Here is a 15,128-nt window from a genome sequence, read left to right on the forward strand (position 1 = left end):
GTCTATGACATCACGAGATTAAAAACGGGCTAGCTGAAGCCCACGCTCTGTGTAGTGACAGGAAGTCTCTTTTCCCTGCATGAGTCAGCATTAGAACTACAATTCTACATCAGAAGAAATGTAAAATATCCAGCAAAGGGTCCCATAAAATTCTTCTTTATTTGCAACATTTGTCAGAAACGCATCTGAATTACTAATGTTTGTGGACTTTAAATAGCTTTATGATAACCTTTGCTGGATATTTGACATTTCTTTTGGTGGGTACTTTGCGTGCTACAAGGCTTTCCGGGCACTAGAGATCCCTTTATCCATGCATGAGCTATTTGTCAGGCTTTCACAATTCTACATCAGTGGAAAGTCTCTGGTAGCCCAGCTCCACCTTCTCTTCAAATCCTGAACCAGCTGTTCTGCTCACCCCCGCCAGTGACTTTGCTAATGACGAATTGTAGTTCTAATGAGGACTCATCTCATGCAGGGAAAAGAAAACTTCTCGATTCTACATAGAGCTTAAAAGGATTCAGCTAGTATGTTTTTAATTACATGATGTTCCTTGGCCTAATGGAAAAAAAAAAAGAGAATAATTAACTGGGTAGAAAAGGCAAAATGAGCAATTGTAAGTACACAGCGCTATATAATAGGACTACAAAATATTGCAAGGATAAAAACTTTGATGGGAGGGGATCTTGAAAGTAGCACTCCAATTTTTTTTTTCTTTTCAATTTATCCTGTCACTGGTCCCCTAAAATAAAATATATATTATTCAGTTAGTAGTGCTTTATATAATTGTTCCTTTCTGGAGACTTATCTAATACTTCTCTTCATTTAGTGGGTTAGGCCGGTTTCACACTTGCGTTACAGGCCGCAGCGCCGGCCTGCGCACGGCCGCCGCTAAGCCCCGCCCCCAGGCGCATGACGCTGCATGCGTCCCCTATCTTTATCACTGAGGACCGTGCGCAGTATGCGTTTGGCAGCGCCTGCGTCCTTTTGACAGTGCGCCGAGCGCAACCAAATTGCAATAGGTTGCGTTTGGCGCTGGTCAGCGCACCGTCAAAAGGACGCAGGCGCCGCCAAACGCATACTGCGCACGGCCTTCGTCCTCAGTGATAAAGATAGGGGACACATGCAGCGTCATGTGCCCGGAGGCGGAGCTACCGTTGGAGGCGTGGCAGGGGCGGGGCTTAGCGGTGGCCGTTGTAACGTAAATGTGAAACCGGCCTTAGACAGGTTTATGTTCTTTGAAGCGAGTCACCATCTCAGTCAATAGGTACACTTGTACGATGAAACTGCATGGACAAAAGGTTTCCACAGAACAGAAGCTCCTATCACAGATAGTGATGATGACTGCACAGTCCGTCAGTTATACTGCAGAATACAGACGAATCGCTCTTACTACAAACATATAATTAGTTTTTTTAGGAGAATATAAATGGAAGGATAATTAGTTTCTTCCCTCAGATAAGATGAAGTGAACTCTAGCTGCCCGTGTGATGCATGGGGTTGACAGGAATGACATGGGAGCTAGGAATCAAGATGGAATTCGATAGGGTGAAAACATAAGGCTGACCTACAAGGAAATAAATACACTACAGGTCAGAATCATTATGGCATTTGCGCCTTTTTTTTGTCTAGTTTTTGTTTTCTCTTTTGCCCTTTATTCTTTAATGTGTGCTTTTTAAAATTCTACTTTGAGTGTTTGTTTTTTTTTGTCATTGTGGGCAGGGTTGATTTAATCAATTGCGTCTTTTGTAAAAAAAAAAAAAAAAAAATCACAGAAGTTTGGCGCATATCTATATAGCATGTCCTGTATGTAAAATAGGGAGAAATGCTGTATAGGCGCCACTTACTGGAGTGACACTAGGTGGCACTAGTGAGACAGTTTTTCTACCTTCTAGAACGGAGTTAATTTGCATAGTTTTCCCATGGAGCTTTGCCTGCAAGACCCCAAACCGGTCTCTTCAATGAGTGGAAGATTCGATAGAAAAAAACCCCACAAAAATAAATAACCAACCATGCTATTTCTATATGGCTTTATTTAGGAAACTCAACAAGTGCCTTCATTACATATATGCAAATGTACAACAGCAATCAGTATTCCTCAGTGCAAATATTAAAACGTCCATACGTCCCCGAGACAGCCGGATGCGAGTTTCAAGTCTTTCCTGTTGCCGTGGTGATTTAAAGGATATCTCCCCCCACCCCCAATATATACACTTTAGTCAGAAGAAATTAGTTTAACTTTTTACATTCCCCCCCCCCCATTCATGAATCAACTGGAAACAGTCATTTTCCTGAGATAATAAAAAAAAAATAATAATTATTCAATTGGTAATACGCGGGCAGGACAATATCAATCCTCCTGTGATACAGTTAACGATTGTCTTAATTATTCCCAGAGTTCAGACAATTTCATAAGAGGTCTTAAAAAAAAAAATAAAAAAAAAAATAATGTATTTAAAGGGCCAGTCCACTCTCATATGGAAGTCACTAGTGCAAAATATTATTTATTTTTTTTTTACAAATAACTCCTCCCCATCCACGTCGTCATCGTTGGCCACACGGATCTCGCCATGTGGGAGACCAGCTGCGATCAATGGTAAAATGGATATACAGAATACCATATTTTTACATTTTTTAAAGCCAAGCCAGTGCGTGCGCGTCCTAAAAGTGCCGAGAAATAACACTAGTGGGCCAGATTGTGTGAAACGGCCACTTGATATGTGGAAACCAACAGGGAAAAAAAAAAAAAAAAAAAAGACGCATCGGAGAGCCGTGATCATGGGAAGGGAAAACACATCCAATGAGAACTACTCACACGTGCCCTTGTATGTATGGAGAGGCCACCCAGATGTTGGCTGTAGTGATGAGTGAACATGCTGGGATAAGGCGTTACCATGCTCGGGTGCTAACCGAGTGATTTTGGCGTGCTCGAAAAATATGTTCTGAGTCCCCGTGGCTGTTCGACAGCCGCAACACATGCAGGGAGTGCCCGTTTGTTAGATAATCCCCTGCATGTGTTGCGGCTGTTCAACAGCCGCGGGGACTCAGAACATATTTTTTGAGCACCCCAAAGTCACTCTGTTAGCACCTTATCCCAGCACGTTCACTCATCACTAGTTGGCAATGATAAAAAAAAAAAAAAAAAAAAGTCACCAGGCAAACATGGCTGTCATATGAAGAAGGTGGCCATAACTAAGCGTATATTCACGTTTGCTTTTTGGTGCAGAAAGAAACCCGCTGCATATAGTAAAAGTGTTCTTACGTGCATTTTTACATTTTTCCCCCCTATCATCATTTAAATGGATGAAAACCGCCGTGAAAACATTGACTTGCTGCAGATTTTAAAAACAAAAAAAAAAAAAAAAACAATCAATAGTTAAAAAAAAAAAAAGGAAAATTGATAAATCTCATTCACTTTGCTGGTACTGTAATACACAGCAGACAAATACACCTGCTGCAAAAAAAAACCAAAAAACATACCCTTAGGGTGAGAAGACCGAAGAACAGGCAGGGGTCCTGCCACAGAGGGGGCGCTGCCACATTGCCAGGACAGTTTAACCATTTAGTACCGTATCTTAGGGCAGCAAAGTGGAAAAAGGGTTTAAAGAGGTGTTCCAGTCTTGGACTTTTTTTTTTGGCAAAACACGGGGGTAGATCAAGAAATGGTGCACTTGACCTAAAACAACAGACATCCACTTACATGAGACCCAATATTGAGCTTAAAGGCTGAATTCAGACATCTGTGAAATACAGACCGGGTACGGACCTGGCAGATAGAGTTGAGCAAATTTGTCCGGGTCCCTGCTTATTCGGCAAACTATAGCGCTTACCGAATAAGCTACAGCAGGAACCCGGATACACAGAGCGCGCCTCGGCTGATCGGCACCGCAGCTGCATGTGTCGCAGCTGTGTGACAGTCACAAACCATGCATGCATAGCCTGTGTGTTGGGCTCTCCATGCATGTGCGGTGAGCCTGTGACACAGCTGCAACACATGCAGCTGCGGTGCCGATCAGCCGGCGCGCCCCATGTATCCGGGTTCCTGCTGTAGCTTATTCGGTAAGCGCTCTAGCTTGCCTAATAAGCAGGGACCCGATCAAATTCGCTCAACTCTACTGACAGACCCAAACTCAACAGCCTTCGATACACCCATGAGGCTGCTACGCTCGGGACAGGGACCACATGAACCGGATTTCATGGACGTCCGAAATCAGCCTTCACCATATCCTTCCCTGATCCTCAGGCTGCTCCAACATACCCGTTATATAGGTTGCGCAAGCCATGAAGAACCACCACTGCATCTGAGCATTATGGACGGGTCCCTTTAGTACCCGTGTAGGCAATTCGGACGTGGTCTTGCCCAGCAAGCAGTTGCCCTCTTTGACAATATGCCTTAACAATCCCTTTAATAACAAATCTATCCTAGTGGAGGTGACCATTGAATAGAATTCTTAAACCGTAAATGCAAGTAACAAGAAGTAATTTTTTTTTCTTAAAAACTCTTCTCCCTAGAACTGCATTTAGAAGAAAAATCTGATTTATACTGTTGATCCATCTGTCACGTCTGACCGTCTGCCTTACAAATATTGTGCTTTTTTACTAGGTTGTCAAACAGCACTTCCATAGTAACCGGTGGACTCTGGATTACAAGGGTCTTAAACCGCACACCCTTTCTCTTACTGCCGAACTAATCAGATTTTTGTAAAAACTGGAGAAGGTCATTAACGTCTCACATGTAGGAAATATTTTAACAACTTGGAAAAAAAAATATATAATTAAGTTTCTGTGCAAAATAACTTGTTTTGGAGGCATCAAACCATCTACGGTCTTGAGATGACCAAATATATAAGACGCTACTGGCCAATGTTTATCCATCTCCCACAAACATCCTATAAAGAAAGACCTTATGTAACAAATATTCCTCCAGAACTGGCTCGATTTGATGGCAAATATCTCATTTCTGTGAGCAGTTATATTTGCAAGGCTGGGCATAGATGACGACTATGGCCGCTACATGGTCTCGCAGGCAAAGATCATACTGTGCACTGCAACACTGCAGCGCAATGCAGGCAAATGGGGTTGCATTGAACCCCGTAGGGTACCGCGAGAAATAAATCACAAAAAGTTGGAACCGGTTGGAATTTTTGCAACTTGCTTGTCAGCGCACTGTTGAGTCAAGATGCAAATCTGGATTGTAGCCACCATTGCCGTCTAGACCCAGCCGAACACATTCCCATAACTGAAACCACAGACAGTTTTTCTTGGCATCCGCTACATTCAATCTTTCTCAGAACAGTCCATCCCGCTTCATAAATTTGATTGCACACCACAATTTGGATTCTTAAAAAACGCGAAAGAGAAGTCAAAATTTCCTGCTCCAATGAGCATTTCACATCTTTCATCCACAAAGGGAAAAAAAAAAGTTCGGACAGAATTTATGGCCGAAGTAAAGTACAGGTCACAGGGCTGTTCCGGTTTTATTTTTCAAAAACAAAAGGACCATGAATACGAAATGTCATAATGGTCTCATAGGTCTGTAATCGGTTCCGAAAAACGTCTTGAAATGGCTTCAAATAATTAAAATCTGTTTATTCACAAATGGCTCGATTTACTTAAAAAATAAACGATAAGCTTCACAGAAAACTTCTGTTTCATGTAAAATGTGTTTTTTTCATTATTATAATTGAAACGTTTTTAGAGAGAATTGTAATTTCTGTACATTCTTCACGGTGACTGGAAAATGGCGGTATATCTGTACATGTTTTAGCCTTGTTCATCTAGTGGGAAAGTTTCCCTCAAAATCTTTCCCACCACCCTCTGAAAAAAAGATGCCTTTTTATTTTCCCCCTCATTTCTCAGAATCCACGTAGCTCCTCTGGAGATGGTTTATTATCCCCTTCCTTTGGTCAGATCTTCGCTTCTTGAGGTCTTCAACGAACACAATGGCCACGTATGTTCTTCAAGAACTCTCGAGACTCTATTTTGTTGACTGATGCCATCCACTGGTTTGCGAATCCACCTTGTAGTCACAGCCCCTTCCTCTCAAGCCTTTCCAAAATAGACTGCAGTTTTTTCACGGCTTCCTTCCGTGCTTGCCGAATACTGTCCTGGCCGCCGGTTTCTACTGAATCTAGCTCTAGTAATTCCTTGGTCAACATTTCTTCTAAACACCGGTAACTCATGTCAGTCTTTTTCCCTACAAACTCATCCACTTCTTCTTCCAGATCCTCCACCCTTTCCAAGACCTGGCAGATCTTCAGTATTCCCGGATGTGTGGCGCTAGAAAGATCGGCTGGGGGATTGTTGGCTTCTTTGGGTCTGGGAACAGATTCTGGATTTGAAGGTTCCTTCCTATTATACATTTGCGGAGAAGCGCTGTACTGAGGGTTTGGTGGAGGAAGGTTTGGTTTCGGTACGGAAGGTGGGCATGATTGGGGTATTTCTGAGGGGTAGCCAGGGAATGGCCTTTGATGGTTGTAACCAGGATTTTGAGGCGTATCCTAAAATGAGAATTAAGAGACAAAAAAAAGTTCTGACATTTATATTAAATATCAGCTTTGACCCTATGCACTAGTTTCAATCCAATGTATATCGCCATAGAATTAGGGAAAACACAATATTTCTACTGTAGAACAAAACTGACATGAGCTCATGGTGATTCACCGACGACAACATCCTCTTCATTGTCTGCCCGCCACCACTGCTTGTGGCTGTATCTGCTATTCCAACTCAGAATCACTCAGTCCTATTCAAGCGAATGGAACAGAGTCAAGAAAGCAAGCAGAGCGACTGCTAAATGTAGGACGCAACGCCGGGTAAGCAATGAAGGGTGTATAACGTTCCACCCACAATCAGCTGATTTTGTATCCCTGGAGAATCCCAATAGAAAACTTTTTGCGCTTCACGATGACATTTCAGAAGTTTCTCCCCACTTCCTGCTCTGTGACGTACTTTTAAGTCATAGAGCGAGCTCAGAGGTTGAGCTGCTCCACATAGGGCAGGTGATGGCTGTCTTATACAGCAGAGATCAGCCTCTAACAGCAGCGACAGGAGCTAGCGCCAACCAAACAGTTATTTAACCACTTCAATGCTGCCGTCAAGTTCTGACAGCTACATTTAAGTGGCGCAATCCTACTGTAAAACTCGACTGGACACCCATTACCCACCTCCTTCCCCCACCTGATGCAATTGTGTGATTATGCTAGGGCTGACATGGCAGCTCGGGGGCCTACTGGAGGCCCCCAAAGCCACCAGTTCACTGGAGAATTTAATTTCTACTACCGTATTTTTCGGACCACAAGACGCACTTTTTTCCCCAAAAAATTTTTTGGGAAAGTGGGGGGTGCATCTTATGGTCGTAATGTTCTAACCTCCAAGCCTGGTGCGGGTGCCGCGGCTCTCTGTGCTCCGGTGCAGGGGCGGCGGCTCCGCCGGCATTTCCTCCAAGCCCGGAGGCCCCCGCACATCCCTTGCTGGCTGCCACCATGTTGCGGTGGCCTCCGGGAACATGGACGCCGGGAAGATGGCCGCCGGTCCGGGGACGGCGCATGCGCAGATTCAGATCTCGTCCCGAGATCTGAACCTGCGCATGCGCCGTCCCGACGGCCATCTTCCCGGCGTCCATGTTCCCGGAGACCACCGCAACATGGCGGTGGCCAGCAAGGGATGTGCGGGGGCCTCCGGGCTTGAAGGAAATGCCGGCGGAGCCGCCGCCCCTGCACTGGAGCACAGAGAATCACCACCCTCACCCCACAGAGCCCACCTGCCCCAGCCCAGCTGCCCCAGCACAGCCCAGCTGCCCTAGCACAACCCAGCTGCCCCAGCACAGCCCAGCTGCCCCAGCACAACCCAGCTGCCCCAGCCCCAGCACAGCTGCCCCAGCACAGCTGCCCCTGCCCCAGCACAGCCAAGCTGCTCCAGCACAGCTGCCCCTGCCCCAGCACAGCCAAGCTGCTCCAGCACAACCAACCCGTCGCCACTGCACGGGCCTGGACCACTGAATGCCCCCTGTGACCACTCCTCCACCTGTGCCGGATCCCTTCCCAGGTAAGCTGAATTCGGACTGTAAGACGGACCCCCATTTGACACATTATTAGTTTTTTCCCCATTTTCCTTCTGAAAATTGGGGTGCATCTTATGGTCCGGTGCGTCTTATAGTCCGAAAAATACGGTATATACTGCAAATCCGAAAAAAATTAGGTAGTAAAAAAAAAACTAAATAAAAGTATCTTATTAATAATAAATATACACAAGGAAAGGAGGTGTTCCAAATTATTTATAATACATACACATTATATATATATATATATATATATATATATATATATATATATATATATTATACATACACGCATACACACACACATACAACCACTATGTGCATTTGTGTATATAAAAGCAGAAAAAGTTTGAATCGCCTCTCTTTCCTCATCAGAAATAAGTAAATCTATCTAAATATTTTTATTATTATTATTGATAATAACAATAATAATAATAATAAAAGAAATCTATACAAGCTTGGAATCTCTGATTGTACCAACCTGAAGAATCATTTTTACCTTACAATGAATAATGTAAAACCATTTTTTCACTATTTCACCTTATTTGCAACATTTTTTTCGGCATTTTTAAATGAACCGTAAAATGGACGGAGTCATTCAAAACTACAACTTGTCCAACGCAAAAAAAAAAAAAAAAAAAAAAAAGCCCTCATACGGCTATATCAATGGCAACTAAAAAAAAAAAAAAGCTTTGGCTTCGGGAATAACCAAAATTGACTGCGCCCTTAAAGGGCTGAAGGTGAAGTTCGGGTTTTTGAAATGCCAACTGGTGGGTCAGAAGCGCTGGGCCGATGGCTGCTCTCCTCCTGACTGGCAGTCTGTGAGCCCGTCCTCAGTCTCCGAGCAGGAGTGAGGGATTCTGTGCCCCCATTTCAGTTATAGGTGGGCTCTAAGCACCCAGATCCCGACTGAGCAAACCTTCTGACACATCCCTATGATGTGAAAGGTTTGTGGGAATTAGACTAACTATAACCACTGGCTCCTAAACGAGGACATTATTAATACAGTCTGCTGGGCCCCCCGACTTCTACACACAGGACCTACCTTTACATCATAAACTGGCGACTGGACGTCTCCTCCGGGCCAGGGTGATCGGCCTCCAGTCACATAATGCGTGTCGTTCATGGTCTGCGGCGGGGCCGAGTGCCACTGGTAGGGGTTAGGAGGTGCGTACATACTCCAGCTGTCATCTCTAGGAGCCTGCTGTGATACATTCAATATGGGTCAGGTTAACCTGTTGGCACCATGACGGCACCTCATGTTTTGCAAAACAGTGCTACACACCCTCTTGGGCTGTACAGAATGTAGGTCATCAATATCAGATTGGTGGGGGGTTTCCACCAATCAAAAAAGTTCTGCTCTATACACCAAGTAGTGGCCGTTCTGCAGTACTGCTGAACTGAGTAAGAGCTGCAGTACCAGAGAATGGCCACTACACAGAACTCTGGCTCCGTACAGCTTACATCCGACCCCGCCCATGGAAACGGCAAACCGCTGATCGTGGGGGGTGCTAAGGATCGGACCCACGCCGATCGAATATTCATGACTCATGTCATCAATATCCAAGTCCTAGACAACACCTATAAGATTAGCGTCCTTACACAGAGCTCACACTGATCTACTCTCAACAGGGAACGTAATTACAGGACTAATTACCAATGAGGCTGACATTGCCCCATATCTCAATGAGGAAAGCGTTTAGATGTAGGTTATGCCGCTAGTAGTACGACCTCCATTCTGGAGCTCCGTCAGCAGTTGAAAAAATGACTGCCGTTGTCCTAAATAACACTGATTGACAAGTCTGAGACAGTCTATCATAAGGAACGAGCTTCACACTTCCCGAGAAAACTGTGCATAGGGTAGTCCTCAACTAAGGCGGCCAATTTGCACTGGACGGCCAGACTAATCCTTTAACGACCCTTGACAGTGTCCAAAATGACCCAAGCTAGATTCTAGACATTGCTATTTAACCCATAAAAAAAAAAAAAAAAAATCAGTTTATTGTAGGTTTTTGTGACCACCCATCCCCACATACAATGGAAACAAATGTACCCCAAAAAGGATACCAATAAAAATATCAACTCAGCCCTCGAAACAACAAGCTGTAACAGAGGTCTGTCTGCAGTAAAAATTAAAACGTTATGGCTCACAGAATAAGGAAAGCCAAAAACAAATGATAAAAAAATAAGTAATATCTGACCTAATACTGGAGATACCAGGGATACGGAGTAAGAAGAGGCTGCTCACACTGCTGTCCTATCTATCTGATCTAATACTGGAGATACCAGGGGTGCTGAGGTAAGAACAGGCTGCTCACACTGCTGTCCACCATGTCTATCTGATCTAATACTGGAGATACCAGGGATACGGAGTAAGAAGAGGCTGCTCACACTGCTGTCCTATCTATCTGATCTAATACTGTCGATACCAGGGGTGCTGAGGTAAGAACAGGCTGCTCACACTGCTGTCCACCATGTCTACCTAATCTAATACTGGAGATATCAGGGGTGCTTAGGTAAGAAGAGGCTGCTCACACTGCTGTCCTGTCTACCTGATCTAATACTGGAGATATCAGGAGCGCTGAGGAAAGAAAAGGCTGCTCACACTGCTGACCTCCCTGTCTATCTGATCTAATACTGGAGATATTAGGGGTGCTTCAGTAAGAAGAGGCTGCTCACACTGCTGTCCTGTCTACCTGATCTAATACTGGAGATATCAGGAGCGCTGAGGTAAGAAAAGGCTGCTCACACTGCTGACCTCCCTGTCTATCTGATCTAATACTGGAGATATCAGGGATGCTGAGGTAACAAGAAGCTGCTCACATTGCTGTCCACCCTCTCTTTGTTAATGACAGTATGCGTTACAGGTTCTCTCAAAAATCACAGCAGCGGAGGTTCCAACTGCACATGCTCACTAACACTCTAGGACAGGTTTCTAACAGTGTAGCAATTGTCTAACCCCTTAGATACTGCTGTTGCTATTGTCCAAGGTATCTAAGGGGTTAAAGGGAACCTGTCAGCAGGATTGTTCTCAGTAACCTACAAACAGTGTCAGGTTGGCACTATTATACTGATTACAATGACACCTGGTGATGAAATCCGAGTTGTGGTTGTTTAATATGTATTTGTAGTTTTCAGTTAATGAGACTCTCGTGCTCCGGGGCGGCCTGTAGGGAGGGGAGGGGGTCTGCTACTGGTCAGGCACTGCCACCATTTTGATGGAGCCAATTTTTTTTGTAAAAAAAAAATGGTGCCACCAGCGTCATCTATCACATTCCGATAGATGCTCCTGTGCAGGCACCGTCATGAAGGAGCATTTTTTTTCCTCTACCAAAATTGTGCCGGCGCAGTAGCATCTGCTGGAACGCGATAGATGCTACTGCGCAGGCGCCATTTTGATTAAAATATAAATAAATATATATTTTTTTTTTATTTGTTCTCCCCACAATACTATATGACTAAATCATAAATATATGCATATTATCCATTGTATCATGCTACAGCGCAACCGCCTGCTTGATGAATGTTAATTCCCCCCCCCCACACACAATTTTATGCAGTATGTTAGATAGGGGGCGGGTCAGTGAGGGATCAGTGACCTGTCATAAGCCATACAGATGAATATGTAAGGAGAGCACCACAAAGCCCCGCCCACAGGCCACCAACAGCCCCGCCTACAGGACCACACACAGGCTGCCCCAGAGCACGAGAATCTCATTAACTGAAAATTAGAACTAAAGATTAAAAAAACAACAAGACGGATTTTATCAACCAAAGTATCATTATAAGGCCTCTTTCACACATCAGGTTTTCGCCTTCAGGCTCGATCCGGCGCTTTTGACAGAAACCGGATCCGGCGAAATGCAATGCCGGATCCGGTTTCCCCCCCATTGACTTGCATTTGCGCCGGATCGCGCCGGATGGCCATGCGTTTCATCCGGTTTGCGCCGGATCCGGCAATGTGTCGCAATGTGTCGCGATCCGGCGTCTGTAAAAAACGTCTACTGTAACGTTTTTTGTCTCCGGCGAAAAAGCCGGACACGCCGGATCCGGCGCGTCCGGCTTTTTCACACAATGAAAGCCTATGAGCGCCGCAATGCGCCGGATCCGGCGAAAGCCTGATCCGGCGGCCGGATCCGGTTTTTTGGTCTGAGCATGCTCAGTAGCTCTGCCCACAAGACATATATAAAAGCAAGACAGTGGGACCCACAGCCACACCCAACATGCCACCCAAGACAGCAACCAGGCGCAGGAGAAGGCAGGAGACATCTGCAGCAGCACCATCAGCACCACCCCAATTGGAGCAGCATGCTGAACAACGGGAGGGGAGTCCAGCAGCAGATGAGAGACGGTAATTATCAAATCACCCATTCCTCCAAACTAGGGCTATTGAATATCAAGATATTCATTGGCCCTTTGTTTCTCTTTATTCAACAGCCGCCCAATAGATGCAGCAGCAGCAGCAGAAGCAATGGCAGCAGCTGGAACACCACCCACAGGCATGGAGTGTGGCCACCAGGAAGACAGCACATCATCTTCTGGGAGCCCTCCCTCGCATCGTCAGCGTTTGACGGTAAGTTTTTATTTCCAAAATCCATCTTCTCTGTAATATATGTCTATTCATGGCCTTTTATTTCAAAACAGGAATCACAAGATGAAGAGGAGCTCCCAGAAGAAGAAGGAAGGGGTGGACAGACACCTGGAGTGGGCTCACAATTGGTAAGTTTTTTGCATCAAACGCAGAAACACAACATCACACTACACACAACACATAGAAAACAATGTTCTGCAGACCACACACAGCAAACAAATGCCTACATCCAAAGACATAATTTTTTTTGTTTTCTTCTCTAGTCTTCCCAATCTGGTGCTTGGCCAAGAGGTCCTCGCAGTGCCTCCCAGGGTCGTCGGCGACAGCAACGCGGCGGTCACCAGCGTGTAAGTATAAATATTTTTGCTTTTTTTTTTTTTGCACTTTTTATTTCATTTCTTTTGTGGATGCTAATTATGTTATTTTTGTCTTTTTCTTTAACAGCCTTCACAGCGTGCTCCCGACTCTGACGTTGAGGATGGAGGGATTGATGTGGACCGCCTCATCGATCTCGTCAGAGAAAGGGAGCCGCTCTGGAATATGGCTGACCGCCGCCACGCTGACCTGATCTTTACCCGACGACTCTGGGAGGAAATCTGTTCGCTCCTTGTGGGCCGCTGGGAGGACCTCGATGTTCGGGCCCAGATTACAGAGCGTAAGTATATACAGTACCGGTTGCTTGATGTAAACCAGTGTTTCCCGAACTCCAGTCCTCGTGGTCCCCACGGATCATGTGTTCAGGATTTCGATTTACTATGGAAATCCTGAAAACATGACCCCTGGGGACCATGAGGACTGGAGTTTGGGAAACACTGATGTTGTATACTAACCACTCCTTTCTCGTTTCAGGAAACAGAATTGTGAATCGGTGGCGGTCTGTGAGAGATCGTTTCAAGAAGGAGTTCAATAAAGAGATGCGGGCCCCGAGTGGATCTGGAGGACGCAGGAGCAAGTACAAGTACGCACGAGCCCTGTCGTTCCTCCGGGAAACAATGGTCACCAGAAGGTAAATATTACACACCACATGTGAAAAAAAATGTTAGATGTAAATTTTTTTTTCAGCCAGGGCCATACCATGTCAGTATTTTAATTGTTTTTTTTTCTCTTTATTCCACAGCACGGTGAGCAGCACTCGGGAGCCGGCACGATTGGACCCTTCTGAGGCGATCCCTGAGGAGACCGGCACCGAGGTACACTTCGACCGCCCCGGTACATCTGCACCTTCCCAGCCTTCCAACACATTCGACCCATCTGTCCCATCCACCAGCACAGGAGCATCGTGGCCGCCTACATTACATGAAGCTGCTGGTGAGGAGATCGCTTTCCCTTTACCCCACCCTTCTGCCCCTGCCACCTCTAGTACACCTGCGGGTACTGGGCGGCAGCGGCAGAGGGGTCAGGAAAAGACTTATGCGCCAGAGTTCTTGCATCTGAATGCATCTTTCCAGAACTGTCTAAAAGTCTTGTCAGAGCAAATCTCCGCAGGCTTTCAGCAGATCAACTCCAGCATTCTGGAGGTGAAGACACTTCTGCAAACCATGCATTCAGAAGCAAGATCTTCGCCAAACCACACCTTTTTCAGGTCTGTTGTGGAGCGCATGGAAACGCTCTCTCCTGCCCAGCAGATGCATGTAATGCATTCATGCCACGCTGCTCTCCAGCAAGTTACCTCCCAACCTCCTCCTCCCACCACAGTAGTTCCTCCACCTGCACCCCCTCCAGCCACTTTCCATCCTCCCCCTCCTATTACATCTACACCCCCTCCAGCCACTTTCCATCCTCCCCCTCCTATTACATCTACACCCCCTCCAGCCACTTTCCATCCTCCCCCTCCTATTACATCTACACCCCCTCCAGCCACTTTCCATTCTCCCCCTCCTATTACATACCATCCACCTCCAGCCACTTTCCATCCTCCCCCTCCTATTACGCACCATCCACCTCCCCAGCACCATCCACCTCCCCAGCACCAGCAACCTCCCCAGCACCAGCAACCTCCCCAGCACCAGCAACCTCCACAGTACCTGCAAACTCCACAGTACCAGCAACCTCCCCAGTACCAGACATCTCCCCACTTCCAGCAACCTGCCCCGTACCAGACATCTCCCCACTTCCAGCAACCTGCCCCGTACCAGACATCTCCCCACTTCCAGCAACCTGCCCCATACCAAACTCCTTCCCCATACAACTTGCCATCAACATCATCTGCTCCTACAGTCCCTGCCCAACCCTCCACTCCACCACCCACCACCTCTTCTGCTTCCCACATGTCCACCCATTCTGTAGTTTTTTCCACACCTTCACCTCTAACTGTTCCTTCCCCACCACAATCCCAGTCCTCTCTCCACACTCCCAGTGTCGAAGTGTCCCGCAGCCCCTACAGCAGTATTTCCACCACACACTACACAGAATTATAATGTGTATTTAAATAAAAATGACCAGTTTTATGGTTTCAGTTTTATAGTTTCAAATTTTTATTAA

At 45.9% G+C, this 15,128-nt stretch overlaps 1 protein-coding gene across 2 annotated transcripts in view; it reads right to left on the bottom strand.

Moving 5' to 3' along the window:
* Positions 1-2,012: 2,012 nt before the first annotated feature.
* Positions 2,013-15,128, bottom strand: part of BAG4 (BAG cochaperone 4) — a 46,708-nt gene continuing 33,592 nt past the window's right edge. The window contains exons 4-5 of one of the 2 annotated variants that reach the window (XM_073588798.1): positions 9,102-9,257; positions 2,013-6,497 (exon numbers count right to left, since the gene is read on the bottom strand). In XM_073588798.1, the coding sequence (XP_073444899.1) occupies positions 6,024-6,497; positions 9,102-9,257 (630 nt within the window). In that variant the 3' untranslated portion in view covers positions 2,013-6,023. Of the gene's footprint in view, positions 6,498-9,101; positions 9,261-15,128 lie in introns of both variants that reach the window. The other variant, XM_073588799.1, reaches the window with a different exon arrangement.

The sequence above is a fragment of the Dendrobates tinctorius genome, unplaced genomic scaffold (assembly GCF_039654945.1).
Source record: "Dendrobates tinctorius isolate UK_male_01 unplaced genomic scaffold, ASM3965494v1 ptg000104l, whole genome shotgun sequence".
Lineage (NCBI taxonomy): Eukaryota > Metazoa > Chordata > Amphibia > Anura > Dendrobatidae > Dendrobates > Dendrobates tinctorius.